The sequence below is a fragment of the Caretta caretta genome, chromosome 6 (genome assembly GCF_965140235.1).
Source record: "Caretta caretta isolate rCarCar2 chromosome 6, rCarCar1.hap1, whole genome shotgun sequence".
Lineage (NCBI taxonomy): Eukaryota > Metazoa > Chordata > Testudines > Cheloniidae > Caretta > Caretta caretta.
Window position 1 is genome coordinate 48,443,184 of NC_134211.1, and position 17,222 is coordinate 48,460,405.

The 17,222-nt window shown below is 41.7% G+C and overlaps 2 protein-coding genes across 10 annotated transcripts in view; both read right to left on the reverse strand.

The window, feature by feature from the left end:
* SHANK2 (SH3 and multiple ankyrin repeat domains 2) overlaps positions 1 to 17,222 on the reverse strand; it is a 539,125-nt gene that overhangs the window by 19,879 nt on the left and 502,024 nt on the right. For 5 of the 9 annotated variants that reach the window (XM_075129488.1, XM_075129487.1, XM_048855923.2 and 2 more), the window contains 2 exons: positions 4,796 to 4,926; positions 153 to 264 (listed from right to left, as the gene is read on the reverse strand). In XM_075129488.1, coding sequence (XP_074985589.1) covers positions 153 to 264; positions 4,796 to 4,926 — 243 coding nt within the window. Of the gene's footprint in view, positions 1 to 152; positions 265 to 4,795; positions 4,927 to 5,172; positions 5,233 to 17,222 lie in introns of all 9 variants that reach the window. The other 4 variants (XM_075129486.1, XM_075129490.1, XM_075129489.1 and 1 more) reach the window with 1 other exon arrangement.
* On the reverse strand, positions 7,132 to 15,638 carry LOC142072520 (uncharacterized). Its single transcript, XM_075129493.1, has 2 exons — positions 15,553 to 15,638; positions 7,132 to 10,971 (listed from the first exon to the last, which is right to left on the reverse strand). Exon 2 carries the CDS (start codon positions 10,727 to 10,729, stop codon positions 10,109 to 10,111), a length of 621 nt encoding a protein of 206 aa, XP_074985594.1. The 5' UTR covers positions 10,730 to 10,971; positions 15,553 to 15,638; the 3' UTR covers positions 7,132 to 10,108.

Here is a 17,222-nt window from a genome sequence, read left to right on the forward strand (position 1 = left end):
GGCAAACTGATTTGGTTTTTGAGCTTTGAATCAGAACTAATGAGTCAATTAAGTTGAAGAAAAATGGAGTCAAAATGTTTTAAGCAAGAACAGAAGTTAATAAAAGGTGCCAAATGAATGCATGTGTAGAATTTACATGAGAAAAATTTTACCTATAGATTTTTGTCTTCTCATTGTACCCCGAGGTATACCTAGAAAAAGACCTTGAGGAGTCCCAGGTACAGTAGGTGGCATCACAGCAATACCCTGTCTATCGTACATGGACTATGAAACAAAACAAAAACGTTATGTACAAAAGGGCAATGTTAGAGAGAGACACCATAAGAAAAATAATTCATCTCCTGTTCCACATACTACTTTGTTGTTCATCTTAAATAGTCAGTGGTCAAATAAAATTATCTATTCTTCTACCACATTTTAAGGGTAAATTTGAAGGTATAACAAGCAATCACATTTCTGTTTATCTCCCTCCTAAAAACATTGCCACAAACTGCACCGTTGTTCAAGTCACCCTGCACCTACATCTGGGTTCCAATATTTTGACATAGAAGAGAGACCTTAAATTTTCTAGGTGTAGTGTGTTAAATACTCAGAGTTCTAAATCTGCTTATACTACGCGGACGAGTAGCCCCACTGATTTCAAATGAAATTATTTGTGAGACTCAGAATTTGGTCCTAAACTTATATTTTGATTTTATGAAGTTGAAGAGTTTTGACGAGGAAATTATAGTTGAATACCATGGTTTAGCATGATCATCAGGAACAGAACAGAACAGGATCTCAGCATTTCAGAAATAGTGTTTTTATGGAAAGATGTGTGTCTTCTTCAAGTGGTCTCACCATTGAATCAGAAATATTCGAGATCAAGTAGACAGAATTAGTGACAGCAGTTTCCTACCTAGGCTTATTCTGGGCCTAGATGCTTGTAGGGTATTCATTATAGCCAGAGCGGGGAGTGCTGCCAACAGTTAAGGCTACCTGTTTATAACTGCCAACTTTAACCAACTTTTCTGGGATGAACTTTCCTATGCTAGCTGTCTGACTCATTCTGAAATTTTATTTTATTTTTTTTTAAAAGGAAGTTTCAGCTACTACGGTTCAGTTATTTTCAAGAACAAGGATAGGGGAAAACACATAGTTTTGCCCATGTTAAAAAAATGTTCAACTATATAATTAGGAAGCTCCAGGTCCTCCATGTTTGCAGAAGGGACTTGAAATTTGGCAGGGGGACACCCTGGTGTCAGTGATGCACCTTTTGCCGTCTCTCTGAAACTCCACACAAATTTGGCCAAGTTCTCCAAACACTGTAGTTTGCAGATGCTCAGTAGAGACTTGTTAGAGCTTGGCAGTTACTGAACAGTCTTCCATATTTCGTGTGCACTGCCATTCTCCAGGCCAGGGGCTGAGAAGGACTTTCCCTGAAATTGCTCCTTACTGCTGCCTGGGGCCCATTGTGGTGCCGAATATGGAAAATGGGAGCAGGAAAACTATCCTGCAGTCTTAATGCTCCCCCTGCTTGCAGGCAGGCAAGTGATGAGAAGGAAGAAGCTGCTTGACTGGAATGCAGAGGGGGAGGAATAGGGGAAGTGGTGTTACAGGAGCAAGGAGGGGAGGAGCCATGGGACTCCGGTGGGAGGGGGCAGGAGCAGGATGAGTTGGGTGAGTAGGACAGAGCAGGAAGGGGCAAGAAAGAGAGGTTAAGATTTTTAAAATATAATTATGCAATAAATTGACAATTAAAATGGGGAGGGAGCTGGGACAATTAAAAAATAGAGATACATCAGGTGGCTGTTATCAAACAGTTGAAGGAGAGACAGAAAGCCATCTTATTTTCCAGTCAGCGTGGAATACATGCAGATCAACAGAAGAAATTACTCCTTGTAAAATAGATTGTGGGCACATCTCAGAACATGGAATAATCAGTAGTCTTCCCCTTTCTCATTAGTGTTTAGCCCGCTTCTAGGGCACCCCTGATCCTCAAGGGGTAAAGCCCCTTAATTCTTCCCTCCTCTCTCAATGGGCCTGGGTTCTTTGCACTTGGTGCCTTCACCTGGGCTCCAGCCCAGTGCAAAACTAACAGACATTTGGCATTACAATGTATAGTTACAGGGAATCTAGGACCAGACAGACTATAAGGATATACAACATGTTATTCCTTGAAAAGATAGGGGTAAATTGAGGATGGCCTCAAGCCCCAGCTGTCTCCAAGTGCAGGGAAGGCCTAGTGGACTCAGCTGGCAGTCAGCCCTCCAAGGTGCAGTGGAGTCTTAGGGCTCAGTCTCTTCTTTGTGGAGCTGGGTTCTCCAGATCAACCCCCCTAGTTAAGACACACAAAATGGCATCTCCCTCTGTGCTGCCGAGAACAACTCCAGTACTGCTTCCTCTTTAGCTACTGTAACCTGACTCCGGTAATCATTTGTGGTTCACCAAACCCTTGAGGAGGAAGGATAAGGGGCTCTATTATTTTTGGGATCAGGAGGGGGGCTATGTTAGCATGGCAGCTGAACACCTTCCCAAAAAATGATTGTCTGCAACTCACTAAAAGACATTGCTGCTTATCCTAAATCTGTATCCCCCCGATCTGTCTAACAATGTACAGGTTGTCCTCCAAGTGCCTCATAATGGATTTGTGATTTTTATCCTCACAATACGCTTTTGAGGTAGGGAAGTACTATTATCCCTATTTTACAGATGGGGAACTTAAGTAGAGAGATACTAGGGCTCAGATCCACAAAGATATTTCAGCACCTAATTCTCCTTGAGAATCTAGGCTTATCATAGAATCATAGAATCAAAGAATATCAGGGTTGGAAGGGACCCCTGAAGGTCATCTAGTCCAACCCCCTGCTCGAAGCAGGACCAATTCCCAGTTAAATCATCCCAGCCAGGGCTTTGTCAAGCCTGACCTTAAAAACCTCTAAGGAAGGAGATTCTACCACCTCCCTAGGTAACGCATTCCAGTGTTTCAGCACCCTCTTAGTGAAAAAGTTTTTCCTAATATCCAATCTAAACCTCCCCCACTGCAACTTGAGACCATTACTTCTCGTTCTGTCATCTGCTACCATTGAGAACTGTCTAGAGCCATCCTCTTTGGAACCCCCTTTCAGGTAGTTGAAAGCAGCTATCAAATCCCCCCTCATTCTTCTCTTCTGCAGGCTAAACAATCCCAGCTCCCTCAGCCTCTCTTCATAAGTCATGTGTTCCAGACCCCTAATCATTTTTGTTGCCCTTCACTGGACTCTCTCCAATTTATCCACATCCTTCTTGTAGTGAGGGGCCCAAAACTGGACACAGTACTCCAGATGAGGCCTCACCAATGTCGAATAGAGGGGAACGATCACGTCCCTCGATCTGCTCGCTATGCCCCTACTTATACATCCCAAAATGCCATTGGCCTTCTTGGCAACAAGGGCACACTGCTGACTCATATCCAGCTTCTCGTCCACTGTCACCCCTAGGTCCTTTTCCGCAGAACTGCTGCCTAGCCATTCGGTCCCTAGTCTGTAGCTGTGCATTGGGTTCTTCCGTCCTAAGTGCAGGACCCTGCACTTATCCTTATTGAACCTCATCAGATTTCTTTTGGCCCAATCCTCCAATTTGTCTAGGTCCTTCTGTATCCTATCCCTCCCCTCCAGCGTATCTACCACTCCTCCCAGTTTAGTATCATCCGCAAATTTGCTGAGAGTGCAATCCACACCATCCTCCAGATCATTTATGAAGATATTGAACAAAACCGGCCCCAGGACCGACCCTTGGGGCACTCCACTTGATACCGGCTGCCAACTAGACATGGAGCCATTGATCACTACCCGTTGAGCCCGACAATCTAGCCAGCTTTCTACCCACCTTATAGTGCATTCATCCAGCCCATACTTCCTTGTGACTTGCCTAAGGTCACATAAGAAGTCTTCGGCTGAATCAGGAACTGAACCATGGTCTCTTAAGTCCCAGTCCAGTGCCCCATCCTTCCTACTTGTAGACGTCACAAACCTACTTATTTTCTACAATACTGCTGATACAATTCTGAACACTCTGGGATTCCTTCCTCTGCAGCTGACAAGAGCGAAGCGTATGAATAAGGATTGGTGCTACTTCACTGGGAAATAAATGCAGCTAGACAGTAGGGAAAAAATATTTTTTCCTCATAAGACTTTACAACCAGTGGAAGCAAACTCAGATTTGAGGGTGTCTACATTTGGAACTGGGAGCGTAATTCCCAGATGAAGGAGAAACACCCAAGCTAGCTCTGATCAAGCTAGTGCTCTAAAAATTGAGCGTGGCCACAAAGGAACAAGCACCCAGAAGCGCTAGCTGCCCCAAGTGTGTGCCTACCATCTCCGATTGGTATGTACTCGGGGCACCTAGCACTCTATTTTTAAGGCATTAACTCAATCAGCGCTAGTGTGGGTGTCTTTTCTTGAGCTAGTAATTACACGCACTAACTAGCTTTCCAGGATATAGCATTTCAGTCGTTCGTGCTTTTTATAGCATTACTGCTATCTCCTCCCCTTATAAATTACTCAACTTTATCTAGTCAAAACCAAAACAATCAATGTTGTTGGGAGTAAATAAACCCAGTAATGAAACAAGGATTAGGTTTATTGTCAATGACGAAGCTTAGAATGGTGATAAAGAATAATCATAATGATTAACTACATTTATAAACCCCCCATTGCTGGTGTATACATAACAGCATGGCAACTAGTGTGCATAAAAAGACTGGACTTACTAAAGCAGTACTAACTAGAACCACAGCTTCATAAGTGAAAGCAAGAATTTAGGAACCACCACGTACATTTATATCTGTAGCTGAAGGAAAGCATCTACTGGAAGGCCGCGGTTTAATCGTTGCCACTCTTGAGTCCACAGTTACATTGTCTGTAATTCTTGATGGCTTGGAAACTGGTACAATTTCATCCACTTTATCTGTAACATAAAAGTATTCACTAAAATAAATATAATTTGTCCAAAGACTGAAAATCTAAATATTGCAAGGTCAAAGGAAGAGTTTTACTTTTCAAAAAATGCAAAGAAAAAGGGTGGCTTTTTTTTTTTTGGCATTTTAACAAGGCAATGCTTGAGCATCAAAAGTCGTGCAAGCCGAGCACTTATTTATTGCTGCTGCGTAACATGCATGCTTTAGTTTTAAGCCTGCATGCATTTAATGTTTACTTAGTGTGACTCGAAAAACAATCCTCTTCTTCAAACCTTCAAAATGTGAAGGGAGAATATCTATATAGAAACGGAAAGAAGACCTTTAGAGATAATGAACCCATAGAGCACTGTTTCACATAGCGATAAGCAGACAGTACTTAGTCACCAGAATTTCAGTGATATTTTGAACAACAAGTACTTCAAAAGTGCTCTTTGTGTCTATTCTTCTTCTCCAGTAATTACTTTCTAATCTATTCATCATGTCAGTCTATTACTTAGCATTATTGGAAACTTAGCATTATTGGAACTTAGCATTATTGGAAACTGCTCCATGTCTCTCTGTTTAATTAAACTTTAAATATGCTTTATATTAGTTTTGGTTAAAACTATCATATTTGTGGTCAGAAATGGGCCCAATAGGCAAAGTTCCAATCTGGATCAAAACTTTCCCAACACTGGGGAACAGTGGTTCAGAACTGGAATTTTGATTTAGCATGCTATATAGTGATAGAAACCATCTGTGAACATGTGAGATCCCTCAAAGTTCAGGAGTGTTTGGACCCAGGCCCAGCTCCAGTTGTGACTATAAACCAAATGCAGCAGTAATACTATTGAATATATTTAGCACTAATATAACGCCTTAAGTCCAAGGATCTCAAATCACTATGCAATCAACCATAGTCTTACAACTCCCTTATTACAGGTTGGGAAATTGAGGCACAGAGTAATTAAGTTACTTGCCTAAGGCCACTGAGTCATTCAATCTCTGAACTTGGACTAGAATCCAAAACTTATACTCTAACCAATAACCTTCCGCACTGCCCCTTTCACCTTATCTTTTGTTCCTGTGAACTCTCAGACTGCTGACTGGCACTAAATGTACTACCCCCAGGCTGGTAGTCATGCTAAGCTAGGATGGCATTTTTCTTTTTAATTTCTCTAAAGCAATAGGGCACCAGTCACGCAACCTATGTGTATTCTCAGAAAAAATGTACTAGAACCAACTAGAAGTGATTCCTTAGCCTGGTAGCTCCTCTTGTCTCAGGCTTCCACAACTTAAAATTTTTACAAGCCACACCTTACTTTTCAGGAGTTAAGTATGGTATGTCTTTGTATGGTATGGTAAGGTTTGATAATTTAGTTTAGGAGAAAATAAAACTAGCGCATTAGGTTATTACTGACTTAAAAACAGCTAGAAGTGGCACCACTATGCAAAGTATCAAATTTGAGCTTGATCCCTCACTGGAAAAACAGCTACGCTCAGACTCTAGGAGTGTGGTAAGGGACAGGAAGTAGGCAAGAGGAAGAAAGATGGTCTCTCCCTAACCAGCAGCTTTGGCTGGTGCAGAAATGGAAGAATTATATTCAGCCTTCTCTGGTTGGGAAGACACTTGTTTTGGGAGAGGAGACTTTTGGAGCACTGGGTGACAGGGAGAGAGCAGGAGAGGAACAGCTGCTAGAATTATTAAGTTGAACATTGTAGGTGGTTGGCTTACTCGGAAGTGTTACTGTCTGCTTTCCACTGGAATTAGTATTACATTTTTTGTTTGCTTTATTTATTTTCATATAATAGACCATCCAGGGAGAGGAGAAAAAAAACACGCTTAAAACCTTCACAAGCAAATAAAATAAACATTAAAAAAATCACATTCCATATGGTCTTAACAGTAATTCAAACTGTGCACTTTTCAGAAGAAAATACCTGTAACCTTCTGATGGGCAAAAGGTATCAGAAAGCCATGGATTTAGCCTTAAGCATTTGAGCTACACAGAAAAAAATATTGCTAGATTGCAGAATCAAGTTTAGGGGTATCTACCATTGATTGTAACAAGGGCATGGGAATTTCATGTTACATCTCTCCAGCCCTTTATATGATCCTAGAAGACCAAACACTTGTTCTTGGGATCCAGACAGAGGGGTGTTTTGGGGACTGAAGCCCTAGACACCCAAAATCTGTAAATAACAAATATACCATATAAAAACATATTCCCTTTATTTTGAACAGACACATAACCATACACCTATTCAGACAACAAAAAAACTACAGGGAAAGAATGATGAGGCTATGACAGACACTTGAAAAGCATGGAAATATTCATTTAGGGGATGAAACATACATACTCTCCAACTGTACTGATTTTGCAAGACAATACTGGAAGTCAGATCTTAGTATTTGACCTGACCACAATATCAGTTTGTACAGATTTCCTAACAAAATCTGATATTGCTACCACATCAGCTTGTGGGGAACTTTATTCTTTGTGATTTTACAGCTTTAATGTTGTCAGCTCCTCAGTCCTTCTCACCCTATAGCTGCTCCCATTCCAATTGTATTTGGTTCCTTTCCAGTCATAGCTGAGAACAGCTGAAGCAAGTTGGAGTGGGGAGGGAGAAGTTGATATGATTAAGTTGTTTTACAAAAAGAGTCTTTTTAGGGGCTTCTTGCACCTAGCTGTGGTTCCAACTGCAGTACAGGCAGAGTTGCTAATGCTGCCCAACTTGTCCTTTTGCACTGCTGTCTTTGATCAGAGCACAAATGTAGAACAGTAAGATGGCATTTTAAAACTAGAACAAAAATTTTGAAGCTTCCAAAGCAGCTAGGGTGTATGTGGGATGAAGTAAAAGTAATCCAAAATGGCAGCAGCTACATGGCGGGTCCTGCGGAATATACCAGAATCTTAATATATGGCCCCCACATTCCACCACACTTTTAAAGTGACAGCACTATGTAAATAAATACATTTTCATTATAATATTAGATATGTGCTACCTACGTCAAGAGTCAACTGGCCTTTTCTTGACTTCTATGTAATTCCACAATAAACTCATCCAAAAGAAATAAAAAGTAGATATTTAGGACAAATTTTTCAAAGGGCTGTGCCCTTAAAATAGGTTGTTCATGTCCGCAGTAGTAGTGCGCAAGCCATGTTTGGGCCAGTAATGCATTTTCAAAAGGCAGCACACTGGAACACTTTTTGTCAACTTTGCTAGTGGACTTCTCCTCCCCCATCTCCTTTTTTGTGTTTTGACATATTTTTGTAATATGTATTCTTGCACCACTAAGAGGGGCTCTCATATGATGTTACTGGAAATGTATTTATTTATGAGGCTACCTATATAAACAAACAAAATTTAGAAGAGGCACAGATGGGGTGCAAATGAAATGCAGGTGCAAGAATTTACACCTGGCATGAGTGGTGTGTTGGCGGCATGGCCAAGAAAGTGGACCAAAATGGAATTCTTAAAGGGTGAGCGCCCACATGCAGTTGGTCATAGGAGAAATATTTTGAATTAGAAAATGTATCTGCAACATGCCTACACCAGGGGTCAGCCCACACCAGTGACATTTCATCATTAACCCAGTCATTTAGCAAAATGCAGCCACAGGCAAAACAAACTGTTATGAGGAGCAGTTTGTGACTAGTTTGTAGAATAGTAAAATGTTTCCTGCTCACATTTTGACCAACTTCAGTCTCAGAGAAGGGGAAAGGGAAGAGGAGTATCCACTGGCTCAGCAGCCAGAGCACAGCCCAAATGCATCCATAGGACAGGATTTTTAGGCCAAAGATTAACGTTCAACATTTGTCAGAGGAGAAATTCAGTATGCTTGACAATCAAACTCTCCTGAATTTTAATGAAAACTTACATGGGGATCTGGAGAGTCAAACACAGGTGCCATGCTACACCTGTGATAGTTACAGACACCACTGCTCAAGGGGCTCTTGATAACTGGAACCTTTCAGAGGACCACAGAGATATCACAAGTATAAGCCAGTCTGATGCCTCTGCATGCATGCAGCAATTTCTGAGTGCCACTGTATTAAATTTCCCCGAGAGAGGCAGCACCAACAGTCATAAAATAATTGTCTTCCAAAGTGCATTTTCTGTATGTCCTGTGTGCTACTGATCGCACCTATATTCTGCTCAGGGCACCCTCCCCTCAGGAAATTAGATGGCCTAATGGGGCGAGGAGGAGTTCCATTCTATCTGTGTGCAGGTCATTTGTGATGCAAAAGTTTAATCACAGAGGTAGTAGCACAGTGCCCAACAGCATGTCATGACTCTTACATTCTCAGGAGGTCTGGCTGCTAGGTAAGTAGCATTGTTATGTTTAAATTAATATCTGTGATATTACTAGGGATGGTGTCCCCTCAATAATATATTTATTTGTTGAAGAAAATGGTACTTATCCCATAAAGACATGGTGAATGACTCCTGTTCCAAATTCCCTGACTCTCTCAGAGGAAAATTATTATGCTGCCCACCCATCAAGCCACCAGATGCATTGAAGAAGGAACTCTGAAAATGAGAGTCAGGTGCCCAGTGGCACATTATTGTACAGGCCCCACAATATACCATATAATCCTGGCAAGACTGCATATTACACAACATAGCCAAGAGATGTGGATTAGCTCCACCTGAAGGGCTAGAGATTGACCTTGTCAGACCCACAGAGGATAAGAATGATCATGATCCAAAAAGGCACTTCCAGGCTAACCCCAACACCTCAGGCCAGCATGCCAGAAACACCAGGCAAAGACTGATTGAACACAGTTTCTGAGGCTAGTATTGCCAAGACCTGTATACTTACCACCAAGTCCATAATGTTTGCTCAGAGGGGATGGAGGTAATGGAGAAAAAAAACTCAAAAAACAGCTGCCTCAAGAAATGACTTGTATTTGTAAGAAAAGCAATGAATGCCTGGCACAGTGTAAAAAAATGCTCCCATGAGGCTAAAGTGAAAGAACAGAGGCAAATGTTCTTCAAATACCAGCAGCACACATTGTTAACAATGCAAATATAAACTACAAAATGTTAGACTAATCTAGTCAGCCAGAATACAATGTTAGCCAAAATGTAGAAATGGTTGAGTTCTGCCACTCATGGCCTTATGGCTAAGAATTAAAAGGACAGGCACATAAAAAAACCCTAAAAATCCTATCGTTATTGTGATTATTTTTTCTTCCCTCCCCCTTTTGCCTGGCGTGTAGGCATGGGCAACGAGGCCCTCTCAGTTATGGCTCTCTGCAGCCGGCCACTGCGACGAGGCACAGTGGCCTGTGGTGGTTCTCGAGAGACACTTGTTCCTTGATCCCCTGGTAAGTATACAGTGGAGGCTGCCACTGCATCCTCACCAGTCCACGTTGAGGCACTGGTTAACTCAACATGGGGGGTGGCTCTTTGGGAGATACGTGTTTCAAGGACCTGCGTCCTTGGCTGTTTGAGGAAAGCTAAAATCTCAGACAGGTAGTTATGGATGGCTCTTGTGGATGTAGCCACAATGCCTAGCTGCAGCTCCATGCGGCCCATGGACTGTGACATGAGACCCATGGACTGTGCATGCTCCCTCTTGATATTTTCCAGCAGCTGCACAATCCTACTGTTGGTTTCCATCAACAGCCTTTCCCCCTCTGTTAGGTGGGGCTGCCCTCTCCAACCCTGATCCCTAGGGACAGGCTGAACACCATGGTGCTCTTCATTCATTTCATCATTCCCCTCCTCCTCCTCAGGAGAGTCACTTTCAAACTGAGGAGTCCTACTGAGTGACTGATCCCCAGGAGACTGTATGTCCATTGTACACTCTGGAGTCCGCTCTGGTGTTTGAAATCCCTCAAAATCTTCCCCAACGTTGCTGTGTGTTTCAGATGACGACAATGGCCACTGCCAACTCTCTGTAGTTCTGGCTGGTGAATCTTCGTCGGAAGCAGGCTCTGAAGATTCCTGTTCTTGTTCAGGCGTGGAGGGTGAGCTCGCTCTCTGACGTCTGGGTTGCCCCGAGCATCCAGGAACCTCCCCATCTTGTTCCCCAGTGACATCTGGCAATCAAATAGAGGAGCAACAACCACTGTATCTGAGGCCAGGAAGATGGAGGAATCTACATGCATTGGACAACACATAGAAAGAAGCCAATTGGGAAAACCACAGTGTTTGTGTTTGGGCAAACAGAAGGGCAGACTAAAGTTTAGTGGCTGAACTGGGTATGTGGCAGTTGAAGTTACTAACCACTTTATATACATGCACATTGTCCTGCACCCATAACACACACAACTGTGCTGGATCCCACGGCATAACTACCAATACACCTCATTGTGATTGTGACAGAAAGTGTCAGTGAACCTCTCAAAAAGCTCACCTATGAATTGCAGTGGTGTCACAGTCAGAAATCCCTGTGATCAGCTCAGGGTCAATTGTCCAATTGAGTCTCCTGTGGTGTCAGATGTGCTCCACCACTGGCCTGTGTGGTAGCCCTTTGCTGTTCTGAAGCACTGCTGGCTATCTTCTCTTTTGTCCGACGTTTCATATCACCCCTCCACCCCCAGTGTTTTGGGCCCCCCCCCAATCATAGCTGTAGAGCAACTGTGGTTGCCAACAACATTTATCCTGTGAGCAATGGCCTCCCAAGCCTTATCTTTTCTGTATGCATTATTTTCTCAGTGCTTTCTCCAAACAGTATGTGATCCTATTTGAGGACATTGCTCACCAGGACTTTTTTTTTCCCATATAAGATAACCTTCATTTTGCTCTCTCCTGGCTGTGTCTTCCCTTGCCTGAGGACATTTGGTGGAAATGTGCAAGTGCTTCCCTGTGCACAATTTAATATGGAAGGAGGAGTGGTTAATTATGCTATTGAAGAGGACATTGCAAATGTGCTTAATCTAAATCCACCCATATATAAAAATATACTCCCACCAACTGAAAATGACTAGACTTTTTGCACGCACATCAATCATCGGCTCTCATTACAGTATGATCTACTCAGCACCGTTTCTGAATTGTTCACATTTGTGGCTAGAACCCTAACCCTTTTTATGCTTGAAACAAATAAATAATGAGTATCACATGTTTTGGGGAGACAATTTGACTGTAAGAAATCTATCTGGGGCTGTTCAGCTAATACAATACAATAATTTAGCCCAAAGAGCCTGCATTTTTCACTCAGGCAAGGGATATGTGGAAGCACCACTGTAAGACTATCACATCTAAGTAACAGCAGCTGCTGATCATCACCAACTAACTGGTTGCTCTGTAGTGTTGGTGCTAGGATGTGAGGAATGGTGATTCCATGTCATATCTACGCCCTGGCACTACAATCTAGGAAAGTGTTGCTCTTTAAGGACTACATTCTGCTCTTTGATACACACCATGTGCTGCTCTTAAGACCTTCAGCTGGAGTTGTGCATTTCTGTCTGATGGATGCTTTTGAGGTCAGGTTAATCATTTTTGTTAATGGGCTTATTGTTTGTTCAGGAGTTCCTGGGGTGATTTTTATATATATTTTTGTTCTTGGTTTTTAGGACCCCTTCTCAGAGACCCAAGGATCCATCCCTCTATCAGCACATTTATACACTGATCCCTGTCTGTCTAGATCATCATTAGGGTCCTCATCACTCACTATCTGAATGCCTTGAGTATTCTATTTATCTAAAGGGCTACTTACAGTTAATGATTTAATATAATTATTTAATGTGATTAATTTTTGTGTTGGATATTATTTGTGCATTTAATATATTCACTACTTTAAAGTATTCACATTCAGTCTGTGTCTGATTGGACTGTCCAGTTGCATGTTTTATGGAAAGTGAGGATGAGATCGTATTTGTAAAAAGGTATGAGCTCCTTATGGAAATGAATATTAGGGACAAGTTGTCATGCAATCATTGGCTGTGCCACTGCATGAAAATTTTGAAAGGGACTTTGACATTATCCCTCTGTAATACCTGCTGCCTTTGCAATTCTATTTTCTCTAACACAGCCACAGCTGTTACCTTTGTTGCCAAGTATCTTTCAGCAGCTACAGTGTAGGACCATGAAATTAATTCTCAACACTTCTCTAATAGAGTAGACATGCAAAAACAGGGGACTTCTTTTTACCACACAAAGCAAACACACATTCCAGCTAATTTGTATGGAATCAGAGAGATAAAGGGAATATATATTCCAGTTGTGCCATTGGTCATACAAAATGTGTCATTCTTTTGATATATCATCAGAAATTTCCCCATATTTGAATACTCCATTCTCCTGACAAGCACTTTGAACAGAGCCCTCCTAATGATGGTAAATAATAGAGTAAAATATTTTTTTTTTAAAAAAAGAGCAAAAACTGAAAAAACTAATTTGTGAATATTTTTGTCAACATCATTTAATTTAGTTTGATGGGGGAGGGGGGCGCGTTATTTTTGTTGTTTGCACATATTTGGGCACCTGTCAGATATTTATGAAAGTGTCCGTGACCCTGGAAAGTTTCACAAATATTAGCACAAGTGGTTATTTCTCTAAAAACAGAATTATGAAAGCTTACAATTTGTCATTCTCCTACTTAAATATTTTCTGTCTCCAAGTCAGGGAGCTGAAACGGTATCATCTGGCATAGCATTATCATCATCACACAAATGACAAATATCCTAAGCAAACAGTTTGTGAATAACTAATGGGCTGATAGTTATTAAAACTATTGGCCAATACTTATGAATAATGAACACATTCACAGATACTGGGATAGGTTTGCTAACTAGCCACTAATGAAAAAGGGACTAAATTCATAACAAAGCATTCAACCAACTCAAATAACTATGTTCTTGTAAGCTTTATTAAATATCGGTATGGGCCATGAATGCATCACAGGCATAGCCTTACACATACTTTCATTCACTGCACGGCAATCATGGAAACTTTAGCTCAGGGTCAAGAGCTCATGCCACAGTGTCAAAGGTATCAGTTTCTGCCCAAGAATTCCTTTCCTTGATGACTAAAGGTTGCCCTGATTCAGACTGGAACTCGTTAATATAACCAGCTGCTATATTGGAACTGTGAAAGTGGTGTGTCAGCTACAATAGTGGAAATGGAAAATTTGGTTTGCCTAGAAACTGTACTGCTCAGCTGGAGGAATGGATGGCCAAGTGGCTCACTGCCCTGACAACTGGTGACAGGAGGATTAAAACCAAAGTTAAACTGTTACCTAAACTAACTGCCTCAACCCTACCTCCTGGCAATGGGCTGACTCTTCACAAGCAACAGTAAATATGCCAGGTCATTGGTGCAACAGAGACCATAAATGTCTAACAAAATGTGAATCAACAAACCGATTCTGTTCTTAATTGGCTTAAACAACATTTCTCTCTTTTTGAAAGAAGTTTTAAACATAGTGGGCACAAGCACCATGTTGTGGCTGCTCATGATGCGATGCCAATGGCAAGGGAAATGTGAGGAACTGTCCAGACTCCTCCTGACCTCAATGATAATTTGCATCTAATCAAACAATGCCTGTACCCACATAAGCCAGCTTGGCAGCCTGCTTGTTCACAGTGGTACATAACACTGCACAGTTGAATGCCTGGCTCACACTTCTCACAAAGTCATTTTATTTCCTGGCAGCATAAAAATACCTTAAGGGGTGAAGCAACAAGTTTTGATGGTCTCATGAATTGTGGACTCATTCCACGTCCCTGATCCCACCTTGCCCTGACACAATGAGACTTTAGCCACAGCCCAATTTGTCCAGTAGGGAAGTAAGAAAGGTGTGCGCACATGATGAGTGGGGAAGATAAGGATCTGGGAGTTTAGGGCCCATTGCCCTTTTAAGTTTAATGTTTGGTCACACAGTATGCACCTGTTTTCCAAAATCAAAATGGCCTTTTCAGATCTCTGGGGGATGGTTTCTGCTTCAGCCTACTGATTCTATTGCATTTATCAACAGATGTGACTATTTCTTTAAGCTGGCCTGTGCATAGTGACTAATGAGCCAGTATTAGAGGCCTCCCTCTCCTCTGTGTTGTCAAATGAGTCCTCTGTTTCTCTGGCGAAAGACAAGACTGACTGATTATGTGCACACTGTACTGACACTTTCATGTGCCTGTTGCACTTGATCAGTCTTTTCTGATGTGGTAGCTTATGCAGTGTTGTAACTTCTTCTGAGGGCCAGAGTGACACGTTTGTCATGTGTCTGTTCATTATTTTGTGTTTTCTCATTCCCTGCTCTGTATATAGCAAACTACATATCCTGGATGCTGCAGGCAGGACATCTGCTAAATAGTGCCACAAGGCAGGACTACACCAGGTTTCTGGAGGCATGGATAAGGTCATGGTGTTGGAGTACTGCTTTGTAGCGCTGGCTCCTTGCACCATGAAAGGCGTTGTCACACTTGCATGGTATCAGTCCTTCCAGTTTGCCAGTAAACATATTTAGAATGCTGGAGATTGTTTACATTGTGTTTTCTGGTTTGTAATCCAAAGAGAACTGCAAGGCCTACCCCGCTGTAGGGATAGCAGGCCAAGAACAGAGCACAGGCTACACTGGGCACTGGACAGCAGACAGACTCTAGGGACAGCAGAAGTATTTAATTAATTTTTGTTCATCTGAGATAATTTGAGAGACTTAAGCCTGTGTTGTGCCTTACCTGCCACTTGGACTGGCAGTGGATCCCTCCCCTGAAGTGTGCTGCTCTTTAAGAATCCCTCCTTTTCAAATCCCACAATTTCTTTTTCACCTCTGCTACTGGATCGTTGCCATTTCCATTATCTTTAGTTTTCCCCACAAATGGAGTTGTTGGACTTGAGTTGTGGGGCAGCGTCTTCCTGCTGACAGGTAGGTGGAGATGTTCCTTGGGCACAACAAGTGTAGCCAGGAGCTCAACAACAGCTGTAATGCAGTTGAGGAGCTTCCTGGGACCTGCCACTGCTGCTGTGGACCTGGGCCTCTGCCTGTATCTGCATCATGCCTCCTGTTGCAGGTGCATTTTTCAAACTGCTTAGGTACCAAGGTGATAGGTGCCTTGTAAATACCTAAGATAGATACAGACAGAAACTGTGCCAGGCACAATCAATTATACAAAACTTAATGCAATGCCAATTTGCAATCTTCATACTGTGGTTTCACCCACCTTTTCTAGCATCCACATTCAAAGATTTTGCATGTACATTTTTCTTTTGAAAACTGATGGCCATCCAGGGCACCCATCCCTTCCATACTTTCAAGCTTTTGAAACCATGGTCCTTTATTTATTTAAAGCACACAAATTCTTGATTCCCTGCCTGATCTAAATGTAAGATTGCAAAGTTCATCTCAGTTTCACTACTTTCACAACCACAAACAATATATGCTTCCTTTTTTCTTGTCATGAATCTGCAAAAAGCACTTATTTGTCTTTGTCAAATGGCAACGGGACAAATGTACCTTATTATCTACCTCCTCCCTTGGAACAACTAGATGCATCTAGATAGTACTGGAACCAAAGGTATACTCAGTTATGCACAGGTATTGGAATGCATGTGTATTTTTAAAATCTGTTTGTCAATAGTGTGCATTTATTTTTTGTCAGAAATGTAACAGCTTTTGTGCAGTTATTTTTGGTTTATGGAGAATTTTCATTGTTTTTAGCATAGAGATCAGAATCAGAAGTGAGTACAAATTAGGTAAGCGAAGTATAAGGGGTCTAGGCCAACATTTACAAGCTTGCAAGCTTAAAGTTAAGCATCTAATTAAGTAGATGGCTGGACCATGAGGGGCTGAATACTTGCAATCCCATTGTGTGCCCTGTAGATGTTCATCACCTCTGAAAAATCAGGCCATTCGCTTATGTAGGTGTCTAAAGATAGAATTACATGACTAACTTTAGGCAGTCATGTTGGAAATTGTTAGCCTTCGTTACCTGTACGAGTATGACTGGGTGGACAAAATTAGCGCAAAAGAAGAAAATTCAGCAAGGAAGACTGAAGTATTTCCAGCTCTTTAGTGCACGGGGTGATAACATAAAGATGGCCTCAGCCAAAACCCTGGTTCTGAAATGCCACCCTGAAGGGTAAAATCCAGATCCAAATTTTCAACTTGGGATTCTCGCTTGTGATAAGAAAACAATATAAACAATCAAAATCTGCCAAATAAATGCTTTTTAAATAGAAGAATAAAATGATGCAAAGGTTTTAAAATACTGAATAGGTTAAGTGACTAGTCTATGTTAGATTCAAATGGCCTCTACAGTGTCTTTTTTAAAAAGATATCTGTGCCAAAAAAACTATATATAATAAAATATTTGCAGTTTTCCATTCAAAGTTAGGCCAATGTTCATAG

Bases quoted from the DNA above. Each gene is read 5' to 3' on its own strand.
- LOC142072520 (XM_075129493.1), bottom strand. From the start codon at position 10,729: ATGGACATACAGTCTCCTGGGGATCAGTCACTCAGTAGGACTCCTCAG.